Consider the following 22,567-nt stretch of genomic DNA (forward strand, 5'->3'; position numbering starts at 1 on the left):
AAAAAAGAAAAGAGGTCCAATATTGAGTCACGTGGCTGATTCAGACTCAAGTGTTCCTACAGTACATAAAATCTAAACTTCACTGTTAACTTGTCAAAACCTGCAGAGGATTTTGAGCAGTTGTAATCAGCTGGAGACCCTTTTAAGGCAACTGTTTAGCTACACGTTAAGCTAAAGTCTCCAAAATACAGTTGGATGATCGTAGATGTGAAATTGAAACGTGGTGCAGACGGAGGACAGTCAGCTGGAGTGTGATGTTCAAAGCTTCTTCTCAGGATCTATGCACCTTCATTTCCTTTACCGTCACTTCTGCCCACTGGCCTCAATGCTACCTTAATGGCCACCTGCTAACTCTGCATGTCTAATTCACAGTTTATCCTAGCCCTACTTATGACTGACGTTAAAGGGAAAAATCCACCTGGTGGTGCGTCTCACATGTCTGGGTCCATTTGCGGTTTTTGGTTGCTAGTTGTAGCAACAAACAAAGCTGGTTGACCAGAGAAGCAAATCGCAATTTGGAAAGCCGTAAAAAAACAACAACAACTTGATGATAAATAGGGTGAATTCTTCCTTTGAAACTCATGTAGGGGTGTGTCCTAAATGCCTTATTTATGTGCAGCAAGTCACACACAAAATATACAGTGTATGGGGGGAAAAAAAGCTAAATTTTGTCGTTAACACCAAAGCAACATGCTGTCATAAACAGGGCTACTTCTGTCCGACATAACCTACAATATGTGAGGCAATGTGGTCGAGATAGTGTCTGTAAAACCTGGGAGAGTCTGAAGCCTACAAGGTAGATGTAGTTAGTATGTACACGCTGATATCCAGTACCCTGTATTTAATGGATATATCAAGAAGGTCCCTTAAAAAACATCTTCACTTTAAGGAAGAGAAGGCAAAAAAAGTGAAGATACAGAGGCAGATTTACATGTCAAGCGTTTATCTACGTGGCGGTGAACTCGTGTTAAATGGCATGCTTGACGTGGAAATCTACCGTGGTGGGCATCGGGAGTTAATTTCACCTGAACGGGACCCCGGACTAAACTACAGCTACAAACGGCCACACCCGAGGTGTGGCACATAAAGTATTCGCCTTCTTTGATACAGTGACAGCCGCGTTTAGCCTCTAATCGTCCCTTCAGTCATTCACATGCTCAGTGTTTCCTCCATTCACGCACATACACGATGCAAAGTTCTACTATGACACATAAAGATTTACCATCAACAGGCAACAGATCCCGCGTCCCGCAGAGGAGGAGGAGGGGATCGGCTCAAAGGATGGGTGAGGGGAAAAACCCGGAGGCTTGGAGGGGGGTGGGGGGGTTTCTGTTGTCGTAATATAGTTTACTAGTACACTCAGTGGACACTAACAGAACGCACCTCCTCGCCCCCCAAACACACACCCGTCCCTAGATTCTTTTTCATGATTACAGTCCAATCCGTTGTTTGTTTCGCCCGAGCGGCTGAGAGGAAGCCGCTCGAGGCTTCTTCGTCGTCGTCGGTCGTAGTCACAATCGTCATCTGTTGGTCACTGCTTAGGTATGGTCGTCGAGTTGGCCGGTAGGGGGGTGGGGGGTGGGTGGGGGGTGGGGGTGGGGAGGACGTCGCCTACCAGCTCATGAGGGAAGTGCGTCCCAGGGTCATGAAGTACACCTGGCTGGCACCTCCGGCACGCACGGAGGCGAAGAAGACCTGATGGACGAAGGCAAACACGTAAGCCGGAACATTTGACAGTTATAAAACAGAAAACGTAGGAAGGAAGGAAAGAAGGAGTTGTGTTCACACCTTGTCATTCCTCTCACAGAGGAACTTGAGTCTCTGGGCTCTCTTGTGCATGAAGACGCCGTCCAGGTGGCCCGTCTCCACTGACCGGATCTCTATGGCCTTCTCACCCCAGCCCATGATCTGGTTTGACCTAATGTAGGCTGCTCACACACACAGAGGGAGATAACAGAAGGGGACGGCAAGTGATTCATTAGACACTACTTCCCTAGCAAACAGAGCCGTTTAGCAGGATGAGTTGGGCCGTCTCAAGATTGCTTTAATGGCCCCACTTACCCACTGAAGTTGGCATTTCTCCCCACTGCAGCACCACGTCCTTGGTGATGCGCCCGTAGGTGTTGACGTAGACGCCCTCGTCCTCGTAACACACCAGCAGCTCGATGCCGTCAGTGTTGGGCAAGATGATGATGGCGTGGCACTGGATGCTGGTCTGGATCTAAAGGGAGGAATCAATGAGGAAGAGTTAGGAGAGTGAAGAGCATGGGAAGTAAAAAGGTATGATCAGACTGCGCTAAGTGCTCACATGTGTGGGCAGGTAGATGTCGTAGACGGCGCCGGAGTCCACATCCACAGCATGGAAGCCTGAACACGAGCCATAGATCACCTTTAACCTCTGACCCTCCTCCACCGTCAGGTCAACCAGCAGAGGCTTGTGCACCAGATCACCAAAAGACTAAGGCAGACCATGGAGAGATGAGTTAGTCGGGTAATCGTGCATCTTCGTGGGGGTGTAACTACTCTCGCAGAATGACGACGCTTACCTTAAAGGCCATGAATTTGTGGTAGGGTTTGGGAGCCCAGGCGTACACCTCCACAGCGTTCTTCAAGGCCAGCACCAAGAACTTAATCCTCTCATATTTCACTGGGATGAAAAGGGAGTCATTCGTGAGTTATTGCTTAAAGTCGGGCTTATCAACAAATCTTAGTCCGTTTTATTCATTTGAGGTTCAGGACTCTTTGGAGACGTACCGACTTTGTAGTGGACGCAACCCTCCAGCTCGCCCACATTAACCCAACCCTGCTTCTTCTCCACCTCAGGGTCGTTGTGCAAAATCTTGTTTCTCAGCCACGACAGGTAGTACACTCGCAGCTTGTTCTTTTTACCTGCAGCAGGTGGAGGTGGATGAGAGAAAAGAGATGTCACAAACTATACAATGTGGACTGAAGGAATATAGCCATCAATGACATCGATTCGTTTTCAGAGATGAGCCAGCTTGTGGCATTATGTTTCCAAGATACATCTAAAAAGTGTCCAACAAATACAACCACCATTATTCCGAATGAATCAAAAACCACTATCTGTGTTCAGTGGCCCGAAGGCAGCACATGCACTGTACCCGATATGGTGACCAGGACGTTGAGTCCCTCCAGGACGTCCATCTGCTGGATGCGTCTCCTGTTGATCAGAGGGTAGACCTTCCCCTGACCGCTCCGGTCCAGCAGCATCAGACCGCTCTCCGTTCCCACCAGCAGGTTCACTCCTGGAACAATCGGAGAAAAAGAAACAATGAAACACCCATAGCTAGTAGCGCTTCGATGGATACCAGAGTAGAATAATTAGGTTGAACAAGCGGCCGCCATGATTCCCACACTTACCCCAGAGCGCAGCACACAGGATCTCAGAGTTGAACCTCTTCTTGTACTTGCGAATCTCTGGCGTGTCGCTCGGCGGGCGCGTGTTGACCGGGTTGACGTTGACCACCGAGCCTTTACGGGACGGGTCGGATTTCAGCGGGTCTGCAAGCCGTCCGTCCGGCCCAAACGCTGCTGGGGGGGGGGCACATAGAGGTCAGGCTGGATGCCGTCGTGTATTTAAATTATTATTGAACAACCTGGTGCCTGGTTGGACCACACGGTGCCGTGTCTGTTCATGTAACACTGCACTGTGTCGACTCATCAGCGCAGATGTTTCAACATAATTTCCTTATCAGTGCGGAAAGAAATGTTGTGGGAGAAGCCATTGCTCATAAAAAAAAAACTCCCTCAAGGGGAACTGAAACGGAGTACGTTCAACAGTTTTTAATTACTGAGCTGCCATAAACACATTGGCTACCTACCCATGTTGTTGAGGGAGCTGCCGCTGGATGGAGAGATCTGGAGAAGACGAGGGTCGATGAAGGGAGTGAAGGAGGAGGACGACTTGTGTTTGGACATGGAGTTGCTCTCCGACTGGGACTAAATGAGATTTAAAGACATTTAGAAAACGTTCAACTTGTACTTAACCTGCATAGAAAGCAAGAAAACTGTATTTAATCATTAAAGTTATTTTATGATGGATATACAGAAGAGAGATTGGTCCTTGGTCCAAAAAATGATTGATTTGTAATTTATAAAACTGACTGTGACTGTTTAACTTCAACAGCAACAGGCCTTGAGTTACATTTCTACCTCTCAGGGCTCATTAACAGCTTAAATTTCTATCTAAATACATTTTTTGTGACACAACTCGGAATACATAGTTTGTCACTCCAATTCAAATGATGACAAATCAAATGGAGAACAAACAAAAAAGATGACGTGCAGTTATAGTTAGTCGTTTTAAAGCCAACGAGGACAGTTTGAAGGAGGGAAAACAACATGTGTGACGAGAAGAAACGATCCACACACTGCTGTGAAGTGTGAAGAGGAAGGAGCGGCTGCTATTAGAGGAAGACTGTAATCCCACCACCAGAGACGCGTGTTGTTAGCAACGCATGTGTCACACCACGAAAGAGGCGGTAACCTATGATAATAAAATAAGATTTCTTCTCTGTATGTGGGTCATGTGTGCTTGAGGACTTGCAGTCCAATATATATATTATATAGCCCCATTTCACCCCTACCATCACACCAGGCATGCCATCACCCAACACTGATAAGAGATGCTTGTTCACAGTTCACCCCATGACGCTCCAGTTTAGTTTCCTCAATGCCGTGACCATGCTCTACCACCAGGAGGCACCAGTGTTAGCAGCGACGCAGTGCGATGCAGTGAATTGCAGGAGGGAAGGAGGTTGAAGATCGGGAGGTGTCAGCCAAGCCAGAAGGGGGGGGCAGAGGAGAGAGCCAGAGTGAAGGCAGGAGAGACACAGAGGGGTCCGGCAGCGTAGAGGGCCAGAGAGGCTCCGACCAACAAATCAAGGACTGGACGGCGAGGTGCGTACAGGCTTTGAGATGGAGAATCGTTTGCTGCAGAGGTAAATATTACCCAATCCTGCACAAAGTAACTAGAAAAAAAGAGCATTTGCTCATCATTTATTGTACCTAGCATCACATCCAAGGAGGGGATGGTCATTTAAAAACTTACAAGTAGCTTCTCTGTCATTTTGGATACAAACAAATGCAACTGCTCTTTGAGTGAATCTGCTTTGCTGCATGTCGAAGCCGGTACCACCCCGCAACAGTCCACTCCTCAGTTGTTTGTCTCGCCGACGTGAGGGTGACATACCTCTATGGCAGTGAGCTCGTCCAGGGGGATCTGTGGGGACATGGCAGGACTGGCATAGCTAGATGACGAGGGGAAGGAGGAAGAGGAGGAGGAGGAAGGGATGGTTGTGGAAGAGGACGGGGAGTGATGGCTCTGCTGGATAAGGTCTGGTAGGTGGTGTATGCGGCCGGCAAAGCCGTTTTTCTCGGCGAGGCCGTGGCTTTGGGGCTGGCCGTGGACGTGACAGAGGTCAGCCGAGGAAGAGGAGGAGAGATTGACCAACTGCTTTATGTCAACGGTGCTCTGGAAGCAAGAACAGGCACACTTGGGCTCGAGCAAGGCAGGTGGAGAGACGCATGTTTGGCTGCTAGTCTGCCGCTTCGCATCATGATTTACTATTCGTCTGGTTGGTCTTTGGAGACCATCGCTGCTGTGCGTGTCGCGTTAAATGCAATCTACAACAATCTGAGGTATTAGATCTGTAAATGTGAAATGAGAAGCAGCAAGTCTGTAATGACTAAAACATAAAGAAGGCATGGTAATACACAGTAACACAGAAGAAATGGTGGAGAATGTGTGGATAAACACTGACACTGGACAAAGAAAGATGAAAATGACATTTCTAACAACTGCACACAAGCGGAATGTGCCTTTAACTGTTAAGCTAAGAAGTAGATATTCTCATTTTCCCCTTCTTACCTGTCTGATGACCAGCGTGCCATCCTTGGAGGGCGTGCTGGCCTGGTCGCTCTCAGAGTCTTCCAGCAGCATGGTCTTAGCCGACTCCGTCTCCCCGTTACTCATCCTCCTGCGGAAGCCATGGGAATATCTGACGTCCGTAACCAGACCAGTGTTAACACTCATGCAGAAAAGCCATGCAGCACTTGAGAAGTGACTGAAAAGATGAATGCAACAGACAGTAAGGACAGTGGGCCAACACGTCATCGCAGCTCTACCCACCCAGCCCTGGAGTCCTCAGGTCCCGAGGTGGACTCCTCTCCCGCCTCCTGGTCCACCTCCTCGTCGTCTTCCTCGTCGGTGGTGCCCGAGTCCTCGCTGGAGGAGGAATAGTCGGTGACCTTGTGGGGAGGCCTCACGTCGTCTACCGCACGAAGCTCCTTGGCTAGAGCTGTCAGATCCTAAGAGGGACAGTAAGGAAGTCATAAGTCCGATATCTTGGCGAAACTCAGGTTGTCTAGAATTACGCCAGATCTTTGGCTATGTGTCTTTAGGTGTTCGTCGTCTATTTATGGCCCAGGTGTTTGTTTGGCATGTTTCAAAACCATGTAACCATCCCAGTTAGTCCAAGTTCTAGGATGTGGTGAGTCAAGTGGCATACTGTTTGGTAAATCAGATCATAGTTTAGCCGTTTTCTCGTTGCACCCTCTAAAGTGCATGTCTTGCCCTCAGCTTGTTCCTTGCAGACTCTCAATTATGCCGTCTTGTAAGGTCAGTGATAAGCAAGAAGAGGGAGGAGGGACACTTTCAGGCATGCTCAACAAATCAAATGTGCCACATTTTATCCCGACAACAAAGCAAGGTGAGCGATTAGGAGCAAACCACCGGGAGTTACAAGGGAACAGGAGGAATGTGGTCGCATTCAAATCCAGGCTGGGGGGAAGCTGCAGCAGAGGGTTAACCCTTCTTGTGTCGACTACAAGCGTTAAAAGTGAGGAAGGTCTGTGCAGGCACGGGGAAAGACGCCGGCAGAAGGCAAACAAGTCACCGGCACAAAGCACAGTATCCAGTGAAGTAAGACTTAATGCGTTAATCCTCACAAAGGGGGAGACAGCTCTTTTATCACAGACCGTTATCGTAGACATAATGCAATGAAGGGGGCAATGGTGCAAGCATAGCATAGGTGTGATTATGTAATCTTGTTTAATAGGCTTACCGCATCACCCTAAGAGGTTCCCCAACAATCACGAACCATCAGATTCATGAGCAGTTGAATAATTAAAGTAGAGAAGAACACAAAACAGTTTTCACCTACTCGACATCAAACAAGTTCAACAGCACTTTAGCAACAGTGGACTCACAGCTGGTCGAGTTGGCCTGGCGAGGTTCTTTTCATCTTGTTTTTTGGGAACATTTTCAGGCCGCTGGAGAGGCGATCCTTCAGATTTGGAGGAAGCTTTGAGGGAACAAAATGAGGCTGAGTTAGTGGGGAGAAACAGAGAGTTGGCTCTCAAACGATCTTTAATTGCCTGTATATATAAAATAAAGAAGCAGAAAACGTACTGGAGCGATATAGTAAGGAGCGAGAATGGTGTTATTAGTAGAGTTAGTGAAATGTGGCTGAGTACAGTACCAGGGGACTCACAGCGTGGTCGGAAGCGGTCACCAGGACTGGCCTGGGAGCTGGAGTTGGAGGAGCCGGAGGAGCTGCCACTGCCTGGCCGAGGCTGCAGCTTCTCCACTCGGTCCCACAGCGGCCGCTGCTCCACGTTACTGTCACAGAGAACGCCGCCGCATGAACAAGCACAAGCTCCTATAGTACTCTTAAAACGGTTTAAATGTGTGCAACTGCCTCTCAAGTTCACAAACCGATCCCGAGGTCTCTTCACTTACCCTCCAGCGCTCCTCGGTCCACCCTGGATGCCGGGCTGTGATGGCAGAGGGGACTCTCGACGCGACAGTACCGGAGACCTGGATGTCGTCCTTACCGGGACCTGGAGGAAACAGATTCAAAAGGTCCTGATATAGGGGCAGGTTTGCATTTAACACAACTAGAACTGCTTGTATTTCACAACGGTGTTCAATGTTGATGTTCAAGAAATGGGGCTGAACACATCAAGGCAAACACAAACAGGCAGCATGATGAGTGAAGTGATTGGCATGAAGAGGAAGTGAATGAGGGAGTCAAGGGAAGGAAAGGGATAGGTAGGGGGGGGAGGGGAGGAAGGGGGGCCCTCATCAGCTCCTTACCTTGGGAGGTACCTCTTCGCCGCCGGCCTGGTGTTCGGCCCTAGTAGGGGCCTGAGGGTGGTGGAGGGGAGGTTGGGGGTCAGTGCGTGCGGGCGATGGGTGGTGGAGGTGGAGATGGTGGGGGTCCTGGGAACGCAGGTGGAGTTGTGCAAAGTTAGAGGTCACCCCGCTGGGCTCACTGAAGGACTGGGAGCGAGAGACCACAGGCGGAGGAGGAGGAAGAGGAGGAGGAGGAGAAGGAGAAGGAGGAGAGGGAGCGGCGCTGTTGCTGCTTTTTAGAGCAGCCAGGTGGGACCACTGGACCTTTTAGGGGGTGAGGGAGGAGGAAGGACAAGAGGAGGAGGAGGAGGTGAAACAAGCAGACAACACAGTGAGACATGAGGGAAGATGCGTGTGGTTTTGAACATACATGTGCTAAGATATATAGCCTACACATGCAGACAACGCACAACACGACATGAAGATGTGATTCACTGGCTGAGCTTTGGGTTGATGCGACGGCTTCAATGAACAGTTCAACATTTTGTGAAATGTGTTACGTCATGTCGGTAAATATGAAGCTAAAACCACAACTTGTCGTTGTTCAATCCACCCGTTTTCGGACTTTATGCTAAGCTTACCTGCTGCTGGAGGTTGCTTAATATTTAGCGTATCCGTATGTAGTGAATAAGCAGATTTCCTATAAACTATTCCTTTCACGTGACTATTGGATATAAGTGCAAATTCTTTCTGTTTCATTGCGGATTACGTTCAATGCCCCGAACTGTTTCTGTACTGAAGGAAGACAAACAAACTTCACCGCCCTTCTGCCCAGAAACTGACCCCGCTGTTGCTTCGCTGACTCACAAAACTGCGAGCACACAAACTCAGCAGTGAGGGGAGGAAGAGAGCATTAGGAAGGAGAGAGGAGTAGGCGAAGGGCGGGGGAGTTACCTGAGGCTCCATGGGCCGGTGCATGGCGGAGGCCTCGGAGGAGGAGCCGCCATTGGAGAACGGTTCAGAGGAGCGGGGAGGCAGAGGGGGCTGCTTGGGAGGAGGGGCAATCTGAGGGGAGCCCTGAATGTTCTTACGGTACCGCTCGTCGGCCTGGGATGAGGGAATCGTACAGGACAGAGATAGAATGAGGGTCAGGGGAAATATTTCAATGGTTGACAAAACGTAATGAAAATCAAGTAGAAGGAAACCGCTTGTTGAGAAAAATGGTTCCTCTCTGCTTGTTGTTTCTAATATTACTGTCTCTTAAGAGTCTTTTGTCATACACAGAAACCTTCATACTTGACAGACAAACTGGTGACATCAAACATGCTTGAAGCCCATACGAGGCAGCCGTACAGACACGGGTATGTGTGCACAGACAGAGGTGGAGACAGGACTCTTTGGAACAAATACATCCTTATAATTACATTTGCAGGATTAAAAAAACCCTTGTTAATGACGGAACAGCTCTGTTGATGACGGGAGACACAGCGTGGGTGTCCGGCATGTTAGTCTGGGCCTCAGCCATCCACATGCAACGGCCCCGATCCACACAGAGAGTCAAAACAGCATTGTTGAAGAATTTCGCAGCTGGCCACCCAAGATCAAGAGAAATTCCTAAAACCTGTTGTTCTGTATTGTTCTGGGGGAAAAACCCTCCAAGAGAAAAGGATGAAAGGAGTACTTGGACTCAAATGACGGGAGAAAAAAGATGTAAGCATGAAATCAATCATCTTTGTCTCTTTGGGGAAACGAAAAAAACGAATTATTTGAAAATGGAGCCTAAAAGACTTGAATGGAAGTGAAAGTGGAATCTTGCATAGTTTTCCTACCAATTGATTATTTCTCTTTCTCTTGCTGCGCCTGCTTCAAGTGAAGACAAAAATGTGTCAGACATCCTGACGGTTTTAGTAGTCAAGAAAGACGAGCAAGAGAGCGAGTGCCAAGAGAGAGCGAGTGGAGGAGAACAGCTCTGTTTTATTCAGGACATAAAAAGGCTGCTTGCTGCCAGCCTTTGGGTTTCTATTCTCCATCGTTACCCCCGCCACTGCATCCAAAACACTAAGTGTCAATTAAATGTAACTACTTGGGCTAAAGAAAACCATTTGTTGCTGCTCGCTATTATTATGGTCGCTGAGGCTGTGTGAGGATAAGCAAGAAGAAGCTGGGAAGAGCAGGCAGCGGGGTAGGCAGAGCCAATGAGGACGTTCACCTCTCTGATAGGCTGAGGAGGAGGACTGACGGGCTCTGCGGGCCTATCGGGCTCCAAACGTTCTGCCCGGGGAGGTTCAGAGTCAGTGGGGGTTTCAGTCAGAGGGGGGTTGGGGGAGTTTGAGAGCTGGCTGGGACAGGTTTCATCAGAGTCAGTCTTCTCTGGCGCTGCTGCCTGGGACTTAGGGCCGTCTGAGGGGACTGTCTGAAGGTCTCTGGAGGAAACGGCACTTTCAAGGACCTGAGCCTGAGGGGTTGCGGCGAGGACTCTGCCAGGGGGCAGGGTGGAGGTCTGTGGAGGTGTGCAATGGTCTGAGGGGAGTTTGGTCTGGTCGCCAGGCGGCTGTTTGGGTTCGTGCTGGAGCGACAGCAGGTAGGCCTGCTCCTGCTGCAGCCGCTTATGGAGTCGCTCGGCCTTGCGCTGCTCCTCGAGCTCCCGCCACTTGAACTCCTATTGCAGAGTGTGGGGTTGATTTAAGGCGGTGAGAAGAGACGGGAGAGCCGGCAGCCTGCGTCGGCCTCACAAACTGACTAAAAACAAGTGCCGGCCTTTATACGGTCAGTACTCTGGCAGCATCTGTTCCTGCATTTACCCGTTTAATCCGTATTACAGGGAGAGTACACGGTGCGGACCGAATGAAATAGAATCTAATGTAATACAAAAAATGCAGAAGTTTGGAGTTCCAATCATTCGGCAAATTATTGATTTGGTTCACTTTACAAAATGAATGCAAAATGTGAAAAAGAAAGAAAGAAAGAGGAAGCATTAACAACATGATACAACAATGATCTAAAGATGAATCTAAATGCTAACAACACACCTGAAATCAGTCTTCAGGGGTGAATTGCAGTAGTTGGCTGAACTGAACTTGTTACTGTAAAAATACGAGCAGCGTGTGGTGCGCGCGTGTGTGTGACTGACCAGCAGCATGGCCTGTTCACGGAGCAGCTGCTCCTGCAGCATCTCCAGGTGTCTCTGCTCCTCCTCCAGCTGACGTCTGATGTAGTCCTGTCAGTCAAAGCAAAGGAGAGCAGCCAGTGTGGTTAGCGGTCGTCGAAAGAGCGGAAATACAATGTCCACCTTTACGTCCAGCAAGTGGTCTCTTATCAGACTTTCTCACAGCAAATATCGAAGCCGGCAGTCAACATCTAATTTGGCTTATTCTTACTGGCAATGTGGCAGCTGCATTGAAGACATTCTAGGTAAAGACGTTTTGAAAGCCGACCTGTTCACGATCGTTCCTCCTCTTCTCGTCATCAGCCCGCCGGCGTTCGTCCTCTTCTTTACGCCTACGATCCATCTCTTCGACACGCCTCTTGTCCTCTTGCTCGCGGCGACGCTGCTCGCGCTCCTGCTGCCTCCTCATCTCCCGTTCACGCCGCTGTTGCTGTGGGCGGCAGAAGACAAAGAAATGTCAAAATTTCTCACACAAAAAAACGCGATTTCCAGCCGTTATATCAGCCTCATCTCTTCAGAGCTCGATTCATCCTACCTCCTCCAGCCGCCTCCTCTGCTCCTTCTGTTGCTCAATGCGTTTCTGCCTCTCGGCCAGTAGTTGGCGTTTGTACTCCTCCTGCTCCCGGAGCTGCTGCTCCTGGAGGAGCTGCTGGCGGCGGAGTGCCTCCGATCGCTCCTTGTTCTCCTGCTGCAGGCGGATGAAGTCGCGGCGCAGCGTGGACTCACCTGGCACATTGACAATGGAGCTGGACGACGGGAGGAATCCGGACATAGCGGGTTAGTTTAGAGAGACGCTGGGTTTGGATTGTTACCTTGCAATAAGTAGGTACACTAGTTTTTAAGCATACCTGGGCTCTCCCTCCTGCTCTGGAGGATCCTCTTCCTCCTCCTCACTGCCACTGTACTCGTACTCCGTCTCATCTGTACACGATAAAATGAACAAGTAAGAATCACATCCAGAAGCTTTTAGAAATGCATGATCTGTTACCCGATTATATTGTCACATTTCTGTGAATAGGCTGTATGCAAGTGAAGACAAAAGAGAGACAGACGCACCTTTCTCTCCCCTCTTCTTCTTGGTACGGTCGATGTGGTCTTTGAGCTGGATGCGGACTTGCCTCTCGTTGGGCTGGTCTCGGATGAAGGGGTGCTTCAGCAGCTGGTCTGTCGGGGGGCGCTGTGTGTAATTCTTCACCAGACAGCCCTCGATGAAGCTGAAAAACTTTTTGGACCTGTGGGGGATTGTGGAGAAAAAGCAGGGGAGCAGAGTCAGCGGGGAGGAACGGTGCACGACAGAGAGGGCGACACATGGAAAAGAGACAGCGGGTGCCAGAGAAATACTTCAGCCATTAGAGCGTAGAGCACATCCAAGGATCCTGAGTAAAACGGACTGTTCTGCAAACAAGCTCCGCTTACAAATTACCCATCAGTCCTTGCAACACTCCCACACGCCTGTGGTTTTCTCAGTATGAATTGAGGTTTATACATGCGGACAGGCAGCATCAAACCTTTCATCACACATATACCATGAAAGCTGTGATGTACGGGGCGCAGTACAATTACATTATCATCACCATCGCACCTGTTGCTCAATTCAAGAGTAGGACATCTATATATAAAAGAATCCTGTGTCACGATTTATTAGAGTTAAAATAGGAATGGACGGGATAGAAATGCACAAAGAACATCCTCTCTGGGTGGTACTCACCATTTTTTAGACTTGAGCCTGGGTGGAGGGTTTCTTGGAATGAGGAAGAGCGCACGCATTGGGTGCATGTCACAAAGTGCTGGAGGAAGACGCACACACACACACACAGAGCATCAATATGAATTCAAGAGACTGAACCAGCGCAGAATCACTAATATCAACAAAAACTGGCACTCACGTGGTGCTCCTTCAGCCATTTCTATCGCTGTGATTCCACAAGACCACAGATCACTCTGCGGGACAAGACGGCGGCCGTTAATCGCACACAGACAAATCAAGGCGCAACACACCTTTTATACAATTACACGTCAACTTTTGAGCGGTGGCCCTTACTCTGTAATCATATGTAGCGTCCGGGTTCTCGTCACAAGCGATGACCTCGGGGGCCATCCAATAAGGGGTCCCGATGAAGGTGTTTCTCCTCCCCACGGTCCGATCGAGCTGAGCACTCACGCCAAAGTCGACTAGAGAGAGAGAGAAGAGCGACCACAGTCAACGAGGCGCTGTGCACCTCGGACACTGATCCGAGGAAAATGGGAAAAACCTGTGCTGCCACTCACCTAGTTTGACTTCGGCGTTCTCCGTCAACAGGACGTTCTGGCCCTTGATGTCACGGTGGATGACGTGGTGGGCATGTAGGTGGGCCAGACCCTGAGGAGGAGGAGTAACACAGGACATGAGTGACTGTGAGAGAGGCGAGGAGACGAGGAGAGAGGAGAGGAACTCACCCTAAGGATCTCTCTGGAGATGTAGCCGATCCAGTCCTCCTTCAGCTGGTTCCCCTTGGTGTTCTTCACCAGGTCTGTGATGGAACCAGCTCCACAGAACTCCATCACCAACTAGAAACAGGCACAAATCACCAGAGGATGAGCTTGTGGTATTTGCGGAACAATCATAAGTTTATTACATGACCCTTGGGGATCGTAGAGCTTCGGATAACTAAATAAATCATGGCAGCTACATATTTCTCATACTTCTTAGTCAACCGTAATATCTTGAATGGATTTGAGGACTTACCCATAGCTGGTCATCGTGTCCCGGGGGGCTCTTCTTAATGAAAGCACCGTAGTAGGTGGCTATGTTTCTGTGGTGGGAATACTTCTTCAGCATATTGATCTCCAGTTTAATTTCCTCCTCTTCATCCTAGACACACACACACACACACACACACACACACGTTACAGAGGTATAAACAGACACGAGGGTGTTTTGTCCTTCCACTGGAAACTCTTTAATGAAACAATAATTACTGTGGCCTTAAATCATCATTTCAGATGAATTCACTTCCATACTTAGGGTTGGCAAGTGTCACGCTGTGTGACGACGCCCTGGTTTTACTTCAGCCTGGCCTCGTTCACCTTTCGGCTGGGACTCGGCTACGCAACAATGCAGAAGCGGTCGTCCGTCTACTGCCAAATGATTCCTTTGTTTAGGGATTAATGATGCATGAGTGAGTCTAATAGCGAGCTGATGAGCACAGTAGCCATTATTGGTAATCCCATGTAAAAGAAAACAAACTAAATGTACATTAGATCGTTGGCAAATCCCGGACAGTTAATCCATTAGCATCAGGCAGACATTCTCCTGAATAAAGTTGCTGAGAGCTGTGAAGAAAGCTCAGGAAAACACTGTAAATATCATGCATAATTTGTGTCGGATCGCTTAATGTTCGAGCATTAAATCAGCAGGAAATGGGTGCTGCTGACACAAAGACCATGTACCTACAGAACAGCAAAGGGAAAAGCTAATTCCTCTGCCACTTTAATGCAGCGTTTACAGCCTCTGTTGGAAGTGGCCTTTAGTGGAAGACACACGCCAACCTGTCCAGTATCACATCTCGATACAAAAAAGGTGAACTAGCTGCAGTGCTAACTCCCTGCTTGCACCCAGTAGCAACTTGACAATGATTAACAGCGACACACTAATTGAACACATGCAGGGGTCGGCCCGTGAGTGCTTTGCTTTAAGGTTACATGGCCTCTCCTATAGAAAGTACAGTGGGAGGAGGGGGGGGAGAAACCACAGCCTTATCACTGCAGACTGTGCCTCTTTGTACTAATAGTGATTTTATTAAATCACCACCAGGCTGCACAGCTGCCACAGAGAAATGTGATGCTATGTGTGCGTATTTCTACACTGTGTCGCGTGCATGCATCACCTACAGCAAAATGGCAGTTGGCTGTCTTGTGCAGGCGGCCATACTGCTGCGGCATGACTCGTTGGAGTTGACGTAAGCCTTTCTGTTGTGCGCAACCCCCCCCCCCCCCCCCCCCCCCCCCCCCCCCCCCCCCCGTCTAACCCCCCCCCCTCTCTGCCGTGCAGCTGTTGGATTATCACTCTGCCGACTGCGAAGGCCTCGCTCCCACAAGTCACAGGGTCACAGACGAAGACAACGTGATGTTGCAACACACGAACAAAGCCCCGATCGGCCCAAATCGTCCAGACAACTCTATACCAGGTTGATTTGAAATGCTTTTAGATCATATGAAGCCAAGGTAGATAGGCGTCCATTTTTAGCTTCGGGGCTATAAGGCAGCACAGAAAGAGCAGTTGAGGAGTGTTTGGATTTGGGAATGTGGGTCAGAGTGACACGGGACAGGCCAGCGTGCCTGTGGATGAACGGAGGAGAGAGTGCAACACGGCCTCACTAAACCACAGGGAAGATGATCAGGTACACGTTATAAGACGAGGATTAAGATAAACAAAACCTGGTACTTCCTTGTAAGGAGTGCCCATGAGGTTTAGGGCTGCGACCAGCAATTGTTTCACAATCACACCGACTTAACAATCCCAGAGGACTACCTTTAAGTAAGCTTTATCAGGCTAATGCTGGAGACACCATGAATCATTCAACTGTGTGCAGGTTATGAGAATATGGCTTAAGATTAAGCCGTCGAGGACGCGGGTACGCCTCAGCGTGCACCTGCATCATGACAAAACAACGCTGCCTATAAGTCAATACACGTCTAGGAGGCACACCTTCAGCAGCGACCTGTCACACAGAACAGGAAACGGTTGAGCAATAGTCTCTGCACCGGTTACACACGATAACTGGCAAGTGTGTCACTCGTGACTCATCGTGACGTCGGCTTATGTGAGGAGCGGCAGCAGGCAAGTCGGGGCACACGGGCTGCCGCGTCAGTAGCCTCTATCGGGGGTTTATGTGGATCACAGTGCCAGTGCATGTGGCATTCAATAGCGTTAAATGTGTCCTTATAAGGGTAGTGATGCGTGGGTGAAATCTAGCGGATGACTTTAGATGTTGCTCCCAACGGGGGGAGGGCGATGGACGCCGCAAGTGACACTCATTCAGCAGAATTCCCCTGCAAAGCCTGTTATCTGTGCAGTGTGTGTGTGTGTGTGTGTGTGTGTGTGTACGGTATCATTACATTTCCTCCATCATTATTATGTCCGTGTGGGTGGTTGGCCCTGCTGGCCTCCACTGCTACTCTGAAACCGTCTGCTTTGTGTCTCTGCATATGTGGTTGTGTGCGTTCTCTCATCTGCAGACGGGACCTCCCACAGCTGAGGGCAGCCTGCTGGCCGCCAAATGACGCACTTCACTCAATAAGCAGCCTGTTGCCTCTACCCCGCCCCTGCTGTTCATTATGGGGGGGAGATAGAGGACTCATTACAGAGCTCAAAAACATGCAGGCGTCAGATTCGATGGAATGTCTACCGATTTAATATTAACCAGAGGATAACATCCAACTTCTTAGCTGGTTTTTCCAGCCAGCACGTCATTACTATAACTATAAATGTCGAGGATGAAACAGTATGACGCTTAGCCTTACCTCCGTGACGTCCATGACTTTGATGGCAGCCAGCTGTCCAGTCTTGACGTGTCGTCCCTGTGAAGAGACAAAAAACGAGGTGAGCGTCCACTCATTGTACTCTTATTATCAAGTGGGCGATGATCAGTGACCTACAGAAGTGTGTGACTGACAGAATATGAACTCAAAACACAATGCGAATTGACACATTTGAAGCGACGTGGAACAAATGACTTAAATATTGCCGCCAGTGTCAAATCCTAATAATTGATTAATCCTTTTTTCCAGTAACAATGCCAGACATTTAGTGGTTTCAGCTTCTAAAATATGATCCGTTTCATGTCCCTGTAATTTGAATATCTTTGGGTTTTGAGCTGCAATCAATCAGCTGAAAACAACTCGTTCCCATCAGAGATTACAAATCTCAAGACTGATACATCCCACGGTATAAATAAACCTACTATATACAGTGCAAACCGCAGATGAGCATTTTATTCCCAAGCTATATAGTCCCAACATTCCCAGACTCCTCTGCTCTCCTAACGACTGCCACTCCTTACATAAACAAAGGACCGAAATAGAGGCCTCTGTACGACCCCTCCCTCCCGCCCCCCCCAACCCAGAGAGGAGATAAAACACAGGACATTTTTGGGAGCGGGCCCAGTCGGGTATTCCCCTTCTGGCTCTTTAGGACAGTGCTGCCGAGCCTCTGCTGTGTCACTGCAGTATGGGAGGGAGGCATACATCCGCGGACCTCATGCACGGTTGCAGGTTAAGTAAATGCACGTTCAGACACCCCCGCCAACAACACCATCGTCATCTTAGCCAGTGCATTCCATAGTCAATTGAAACTGTATGGATTATGACAATAAAAGCCATGCAGGTTTAGGGGCCCTCTCTTTTCAGTGGGCAGGATGGGGGGGTGAGAGGGACACTTTACAATGCCTTTAATCCTCTTCACTTTGATCACAGGGGTCACCACCACAAAAAAAAAAAAAAAAAAAAAAACACAGAATGGCCGACAGCTCCCCGTTTTCTAGCTGCTAGCGCTGATGAGTCCTGCTGTACTGGGCCCACTGGGCACAGGTGTTAAAAGCACTTGTATTGTTCTGTACGATGTAACGTTCGAAGGAAGAAATATCCCGTTCTTCCTCTTACAGGTGTACAGTGAGAGTCCACAGGCAATAAAACACACCCTTGTTAATTTATACACACTCACCGAACGTTTATGACAAAAGAATCAGTGTTGAATTCGGAGGAAGGAATGCAACTGTATTAATCCCCGTTTTGTTTGCACCTACAAACCCGTAAACAGAGTCAACAGTGACTCTCTTCTGACAGGAATCATTGTGGTTTAAAGCCCTCTAACCGGGCGTCAACACGGCACCCGCAGAGGTTAAATGGTTTCAATATCAGACGACTGCTTTCTCTTTCTCCGTCTTCGGGAATTAAAGAATCAAGACGTTAATTGTGTCCCAGCAACCCTCCTCTATTAGCGCGACGGCTCACTCTGAATCTAATAGTTTTCTGAGACAAAGCTCACTTTGATCCAAGGATACAGTCACAGAGAGCCCATCCAGATCGTCGTGGGATACAGCCAACTCGACAACAATGCCTCTTTTTCGCTGTTAACAAACTAAAGCTGCTAATTCTCACAGTCGTACAGCTGACAGAGCCGAGATAAATGTGCGTACAACTCTGACAGCCTCAGAGAAATGTCTGTTTACGCTGGCGTTATTGATGATTAAAGACGTGGTTTGGAAGTGACAACGGGAGCTTTAGGATCTGAATGTGCTGCGATTCCTTCCCTGTGAGCCTGAAGAATTTCTAGTCATATAAACCCAAACATCTCTCAGCTTGTGGGTGGAGATAGTGTTATGTAGGCCACGAGGTAATTGCATTTTGATACCACAAAACAACTGGGTTGGTTGCACAACATTAGCATGCGAGCACTGAGATGAGTTTCTTGACATGCTTAATCTCCTTATTTCATCATCCATCCTTTGTCCTTGGGACAAGGAAACGGAGCAAGTACTTTGGGGATGACACTTCACTGCATCACTACAAATTTAAAGGTTTTTGGAGAATGGATGCTGCCAAATCTGCTCAATAGATCTTAAAAATGTGCCATTACCTCGGTTATTCTAAGAGGAGCTGGCAAGCAAAATGATGGAGGGCACTAAAAGTCAAGAGATTCAGCATACTTCTCATCCGTACGCCTGTAAATTAAGCATTTTTAAAGCTACAGCTACGACGATTATTTTGTGATGTTTAGCATTTTAGCATGAAACGTCACAGAAATGATACAGCTTTGGCTCTAAATGTAGTTTTGTATGCTTGACAAAGTCTTTTCATGTTGATTATTATGCATCCTTTTGTTGCCAATTGTGCCCAAACACTGCATTTTTCAGGCCGAAACCAAATACCAATATTAGAGTTTAACAAATCCAATAGCGTGTCCAATATCAAAAAATATTTTTTGTTCGTTATTAGCCGACATAACAGTCATATCTGCGATGCTAGCATCGTGAATAGTGGATTTTTTGAGGCTGATTCCACGAATATATCATTCAATATTAGTCTGAAAATGTCAAAACTGTGTGAGAAATGTAAATGTATGTATAAAGAATACAATATGAACAATCATATTCTATTTACAATTATATTAAAAGAATCGGATTTTCCTTGATAAGCAACTCAAACAATCAATTATAAAACTGTTGACGTTTACATTTTCTGCCGATGGACTAATTGGTAATGGACCGATGGTTTCAGCTCTGGCCCTGTGGTCGGGTTGATCACAGGAGGGCCGCGGCCCCGGAGGGCCCCTTGAAGCGGCCCGCTAGGCGTGGCTGTGGAGGGGTTATCTGAGGCACCGGCTATCACTCAGCTCTGCCTGGCCTCCATCGCAGCTCCTCTTAACCACGGCCAGATGTGCTGCTGGCCTCTCTCCGGCTCAGCACTAAACCACGGACTTGACTTACTGCCTTTAGAGCCAGAGACATTAAGTCAGAATCTACCCCAAAACAAGACGCACCGTTCTGTTCACGCCACTGTGGAGACGGACGTCTCACCCAGCGAGGCTGTAACCGGCCGGTCTGCTGACATCAGGGGTTTGAAATGAGACATTTCATCAGGTGCTTGACCACGTCGGCTCACGATCAGCGTTAGGAAACCAGACATTTGTGTTTTAGGGTGGATTTTCACTTAACAGAAGTGAGCAGTAATGCTCAGCAGTACTGTTAGCGGTCGGACCGCTGAGTCGGGAGTGCAGCTTCCCATACACATCACACAAGGCTCGTACCCTCACCCGATATCCAGCCGCTCCCTCCCTACTCCGTGAATGTAAGATCAATCACACTTAGTAGCCATTGCAAAATGACGCCTGGCTTTCTAACAAGGTCACCACCACCAACACCACCACCACCACCACCACCACCACCGCGCACAACAGAGTGCTGAAATTGATGCTTTCGAACTAGTAAGTGCAAAGCAAACTCGTATTATTAGTTCACACAGCAAGGGGGGGGGCCGTGGTTTGGTTCTTTAAAAGGTCACTGGTGGAACGGTGGTAATGAGGGCGATGTGAACATCTAAGGCGACATTTGAACCGGCAGAGCGAGTAGGTGGGTCGACAGAGGGGGCGATAAACCAGACAGGTTGCGAACACACGCATAGATGCACACTTCAGCCTTTCGTCTTCCTCGACACACATCAGATGAATGCAGAGGGAAGAAATGATCGATCAGCAGTAAGAAGCAGCACAATGACATCCGGGGGCTGTGGTTCTTCCACTTTACACTGCTGCTGCATACCAGCACACTGACCCAATTCTCACTCTCTCACTCTCTCACTCTCACACACACACACACACACGGCCTTGCTGCCTCCACTCCGGCACTCTCAATTGATGGCAAAGACAGAGACGAAGATTTAAAAGACAGGAAGTGAGGAGGAGAGCAGCCGAAGAAGAGTCTCAGCTGATGGGACTGTACGTCTATTGATCGCAGTGCAGTAGCTGGCTGCTGTAAGGGATCAAAGCTGCTTAGCGGAGACTTTGCACAGGTCTTAACAGGAATTAAAATATTACAATTGAAGGGTGTAAAAGTGGGAAATCTCACCAGAGACGAACTGCCAGACATTATAGCTGTAATTCATAGGTGTGTCTGCTTCACTTGCTAGTTTGCAGGTTTTTTAAAAAGCAGGGAAAGATGCTCGTGGGAGTCTAGATGTGAGAACACACAGTATGATCTCATTAAAATAACATCAAAACGAGAGGATGAGCTGTTGTGTCGGAAATAGGTTTTGGCTGCATGTGGTAGCAATGAGAGGGAAGTTGAGTGGGTCTTGAAAAGAATCTGAATTTACTCTGGAGAGATAAAACCCCCATCCCTGATTTGGACCGAGAGATGAGAAGATCTACTCGTCCCGCCGCATTAAAACGAGAAATGTCTTCAGGAAATGTGGCCTCGGAGGCAGAAACACAGGCAAGAGACTGTCTCGTCAGCCGGCGCCTTTGTGTCTCATCTCAACACCACTCTGGTAATGAGGTTCCTCAATGAGCTTCACACACACACACGGACACAGAGAGGTTTGTTCAGGCAGCGTGGCCAGTCAGAGGACGTTGTGGGTCTTGTGACACCCATCAGGGAGAGGGTCACTGTTGGTGAGATGGGGGGGGGCGGGGAAGCCAAAAGAGATGCACACTGTCCGTCAGAGAGAAACATTCAGAGCAACTGCCTCGCCCAGCACCATACGGCACCGGTGGGCATTTGACAGCTTGTGCGAGCTGCCTTCTCCCGCCCACGTGTGCCCATCAGGCACAGCTAGCCCCCCTGAGGAGAGGACTTCTTGTCCTGGGGGGGGGCGGCGTAAGGTTGGAGGAGAAAACAAAGGAAGGAGATGAGAGGACAGAGCAGGAATAAAGTATAAGCTCCTGAGTTGGAGGGATTTTGTCGTTAGCATATATCACATCACCGAGTAAGCCTATGAGAAAAGCCAGTTATGTGCAGTGCCTGTGCACATAACAAATATATAATATTATTTTAATTTGGTGCATCCGTGGCACACCCGATGGATGCACAGCAGGCGGGGAGGCAGGTCAGCCTGACTATATATGGCCACTCTGTAGAGCGGAGGGAATCTTCCCCACATACCACGCACAATTTGAGGAATTATGTCTTTTCCGATGCTCTCTCTCTCTCTCTCATTCCTATATTCAGAGTGAAGCACCTGAGATAGTCTCCAGAGCCAGCTGGTTCAGTGCCAACTGATAAAGAGAGAGTCTCTTGTGCGAGAGCTGTGCTTTTCAAAGAGCGTGGGTATAAACGCATTATTATAAAATACCTTCAGACCGAGTGCGTGTGGCACACATGACGTCATCTTCCACTGAATAGTTAAACATGGAGGTATCCACAGAGAGACACAAAATAATGTCCGTCAGTCAAATTGTGCTGTGTTGACTGTAATCTGGCCCCCCTCCAGGGGCCACGGCTGCGGGGCAACCAATCGGACCAGACATTCAAAGTATCATTACACAACCTCTGTGCTTTTAAATCATTTTCAAAACAGACGGCAATGCACCAAAAACTACTCAAGAGCACAAGTCAGCGAAAGAGCTTGCGAAACAAAAAGGTCTCGCAGCGAGAAATAAACGCAAGAGCAGCAGTTACACACTTGACTTTTGTTGTGAAAATGTTATTCGACCAGATGAGGAATTCTACTCCCGTAGTCCACCTTAAATAACGAAGAGGAGAACGCCTGAAAGGGAATGAAAAGTCACCACGAATCAAAGGGCAGAGCAGCTCAGCCACATTGTGTGA

The 22,567-nt window shown here is 48.6% G+C and overlaps 1 protein-coding gene across 11 annotated transcripts in view; it reads right to left on the reverse strand.

Annotated features, from left to right (window-relative positions):
- LOC116386014 (mitogen-activated protein kinase kinase kinase kinase 4) overlaps window positions 1-22,567 on the reverse strand; it is a 25,244-nt gene continuing 2,677 nt past the window's right edge. The window contains exons 3-33 of one of the 11 annotated variants that reach the window (XM_031851948.1): window positions 16,767-16,823; window positions 13,990-14,115; window positions 13,701-13,811; window positions 13,533-13,623; window positions 13,306-13,436; window positions 13,151-13,205; window positions 12,973-13,051; window positions 12,321-12,496; window positions 12,113-12,185; window positions 11,800-12,010; window positions 11,533-11,694; window positions 11,229-11,315; window positions 10,308-10,757; window positions 9,053-9,205; window positions 8,120-8,422; window positions 7,763-7,863; window positions 7,503-7,642; window positions 7,231-7,325; window positions 7,086-7,094; window positions 6,152-6,330; window positions 5,891-6,020; window positions 5,213-5,494; window positions 3,843-3,960; window positions 3,382-3,552; window positions 3,123-3,266; window positions 2,755-2,889; window positions 2,547-2,647; window positions 2,309-2,458; window positions 2,062-2,221; window positions 1,789-1,928; window positions 1-1,695 (exon numbers count right to left, since the gene is read on the reverse strand). In XM_031851948.1, coding sequence (XP_031707808.1) covers window positions 1,612-1,695; window positions 1,789-1,928; window positions 2,062-2,221; window positions 2,309-2,458; window positions 2,547-2,647; window positions 2,755-2,889; window positions 3,123-3,266; window positions 3,382-3,552; window positions 3,843-3,960; window positions 5,213-5,494; window positions 5,891-6,020; window positions 6,152-6,330; window positions 7,086-7,094; window positions 7,231-7,325; window positions 7,503-7,642; window positions 7,763-7,863; window positions 8,120-8,422; window positions 9,053-9,205; window positions 10,308-10,757; window positions 11,229-11,315; window positions 11,533-11,694; window positions 11,800-12,010; window positions 12,113-12,185; window positions 12,321-12,496; window positions 12,973-13,051; window positions 13,151-13,205; window positions 13,306-13,436; window positions 13,533-13,623; window positions 13,701-13,811; window positions 13,990-14,115; window positions 16,767-16,823 — 4,404 coding nt within the window. In that variant the 3' untranslated portion in view covers window positions 1-1,611. The remainder of the gene's footprint in view (window positions 1,696-1,788; window positions 1,929-2,061; window positions 2,222-2,308; window positions 2,459-2,546; window positions 2,648-2,754; window positions 2,890-3,122; window positions 3,267-3,381; window positions 3,553-3,842; window positions 3,961-5,212; window positions 5,495-5,890; window positions 6,021-6,151; window positions 6,331-7,085; window positions 7,095-7,230; window positions 7,326-7,502; window positions 7,643-7,762; window positions 7,864-8,119; window positions 8,423-9,052; window positions 9,206-10,307; window positions 10,758-11,228; window positions 11,316-11,532; window positions 11,695-11,799; window positions 12,011-12,112; window positions 12,186-12,320; window positions 12,497-12,972; window positions 13,052-13,150; window positions 13,206-13,305; window positions 13,437-13,532; window positions 13,624-13,700; window positions 13,812-13,989; window positions 14,116-16,766; window positions 16,824-22,567) is intronic. The other 10 variants (XM_031851942.1, XM_031851949.1, XM_031851944.1 and 7 more) reach the window with 10 other exon arrangements.

Source organism: Anarrhichthys ocellatus, unplaced genomic scaffold (assembly GCF_004355925.1).
Source record: "Anarrhichthys ocellatus isolate YVR2014 unplaced genomic scaffold, GSC_Weel_1.0 scaffold12, whole genome shotgun sequence".
NCBI classification, from domain to species: domain Eukaryota; kingdom Metazoa; phylum Chordata; class Actinopteri; order Perciformes; family Anarhichadidae; genus Anarrhichthys; species Anarrhichthys ocellatus.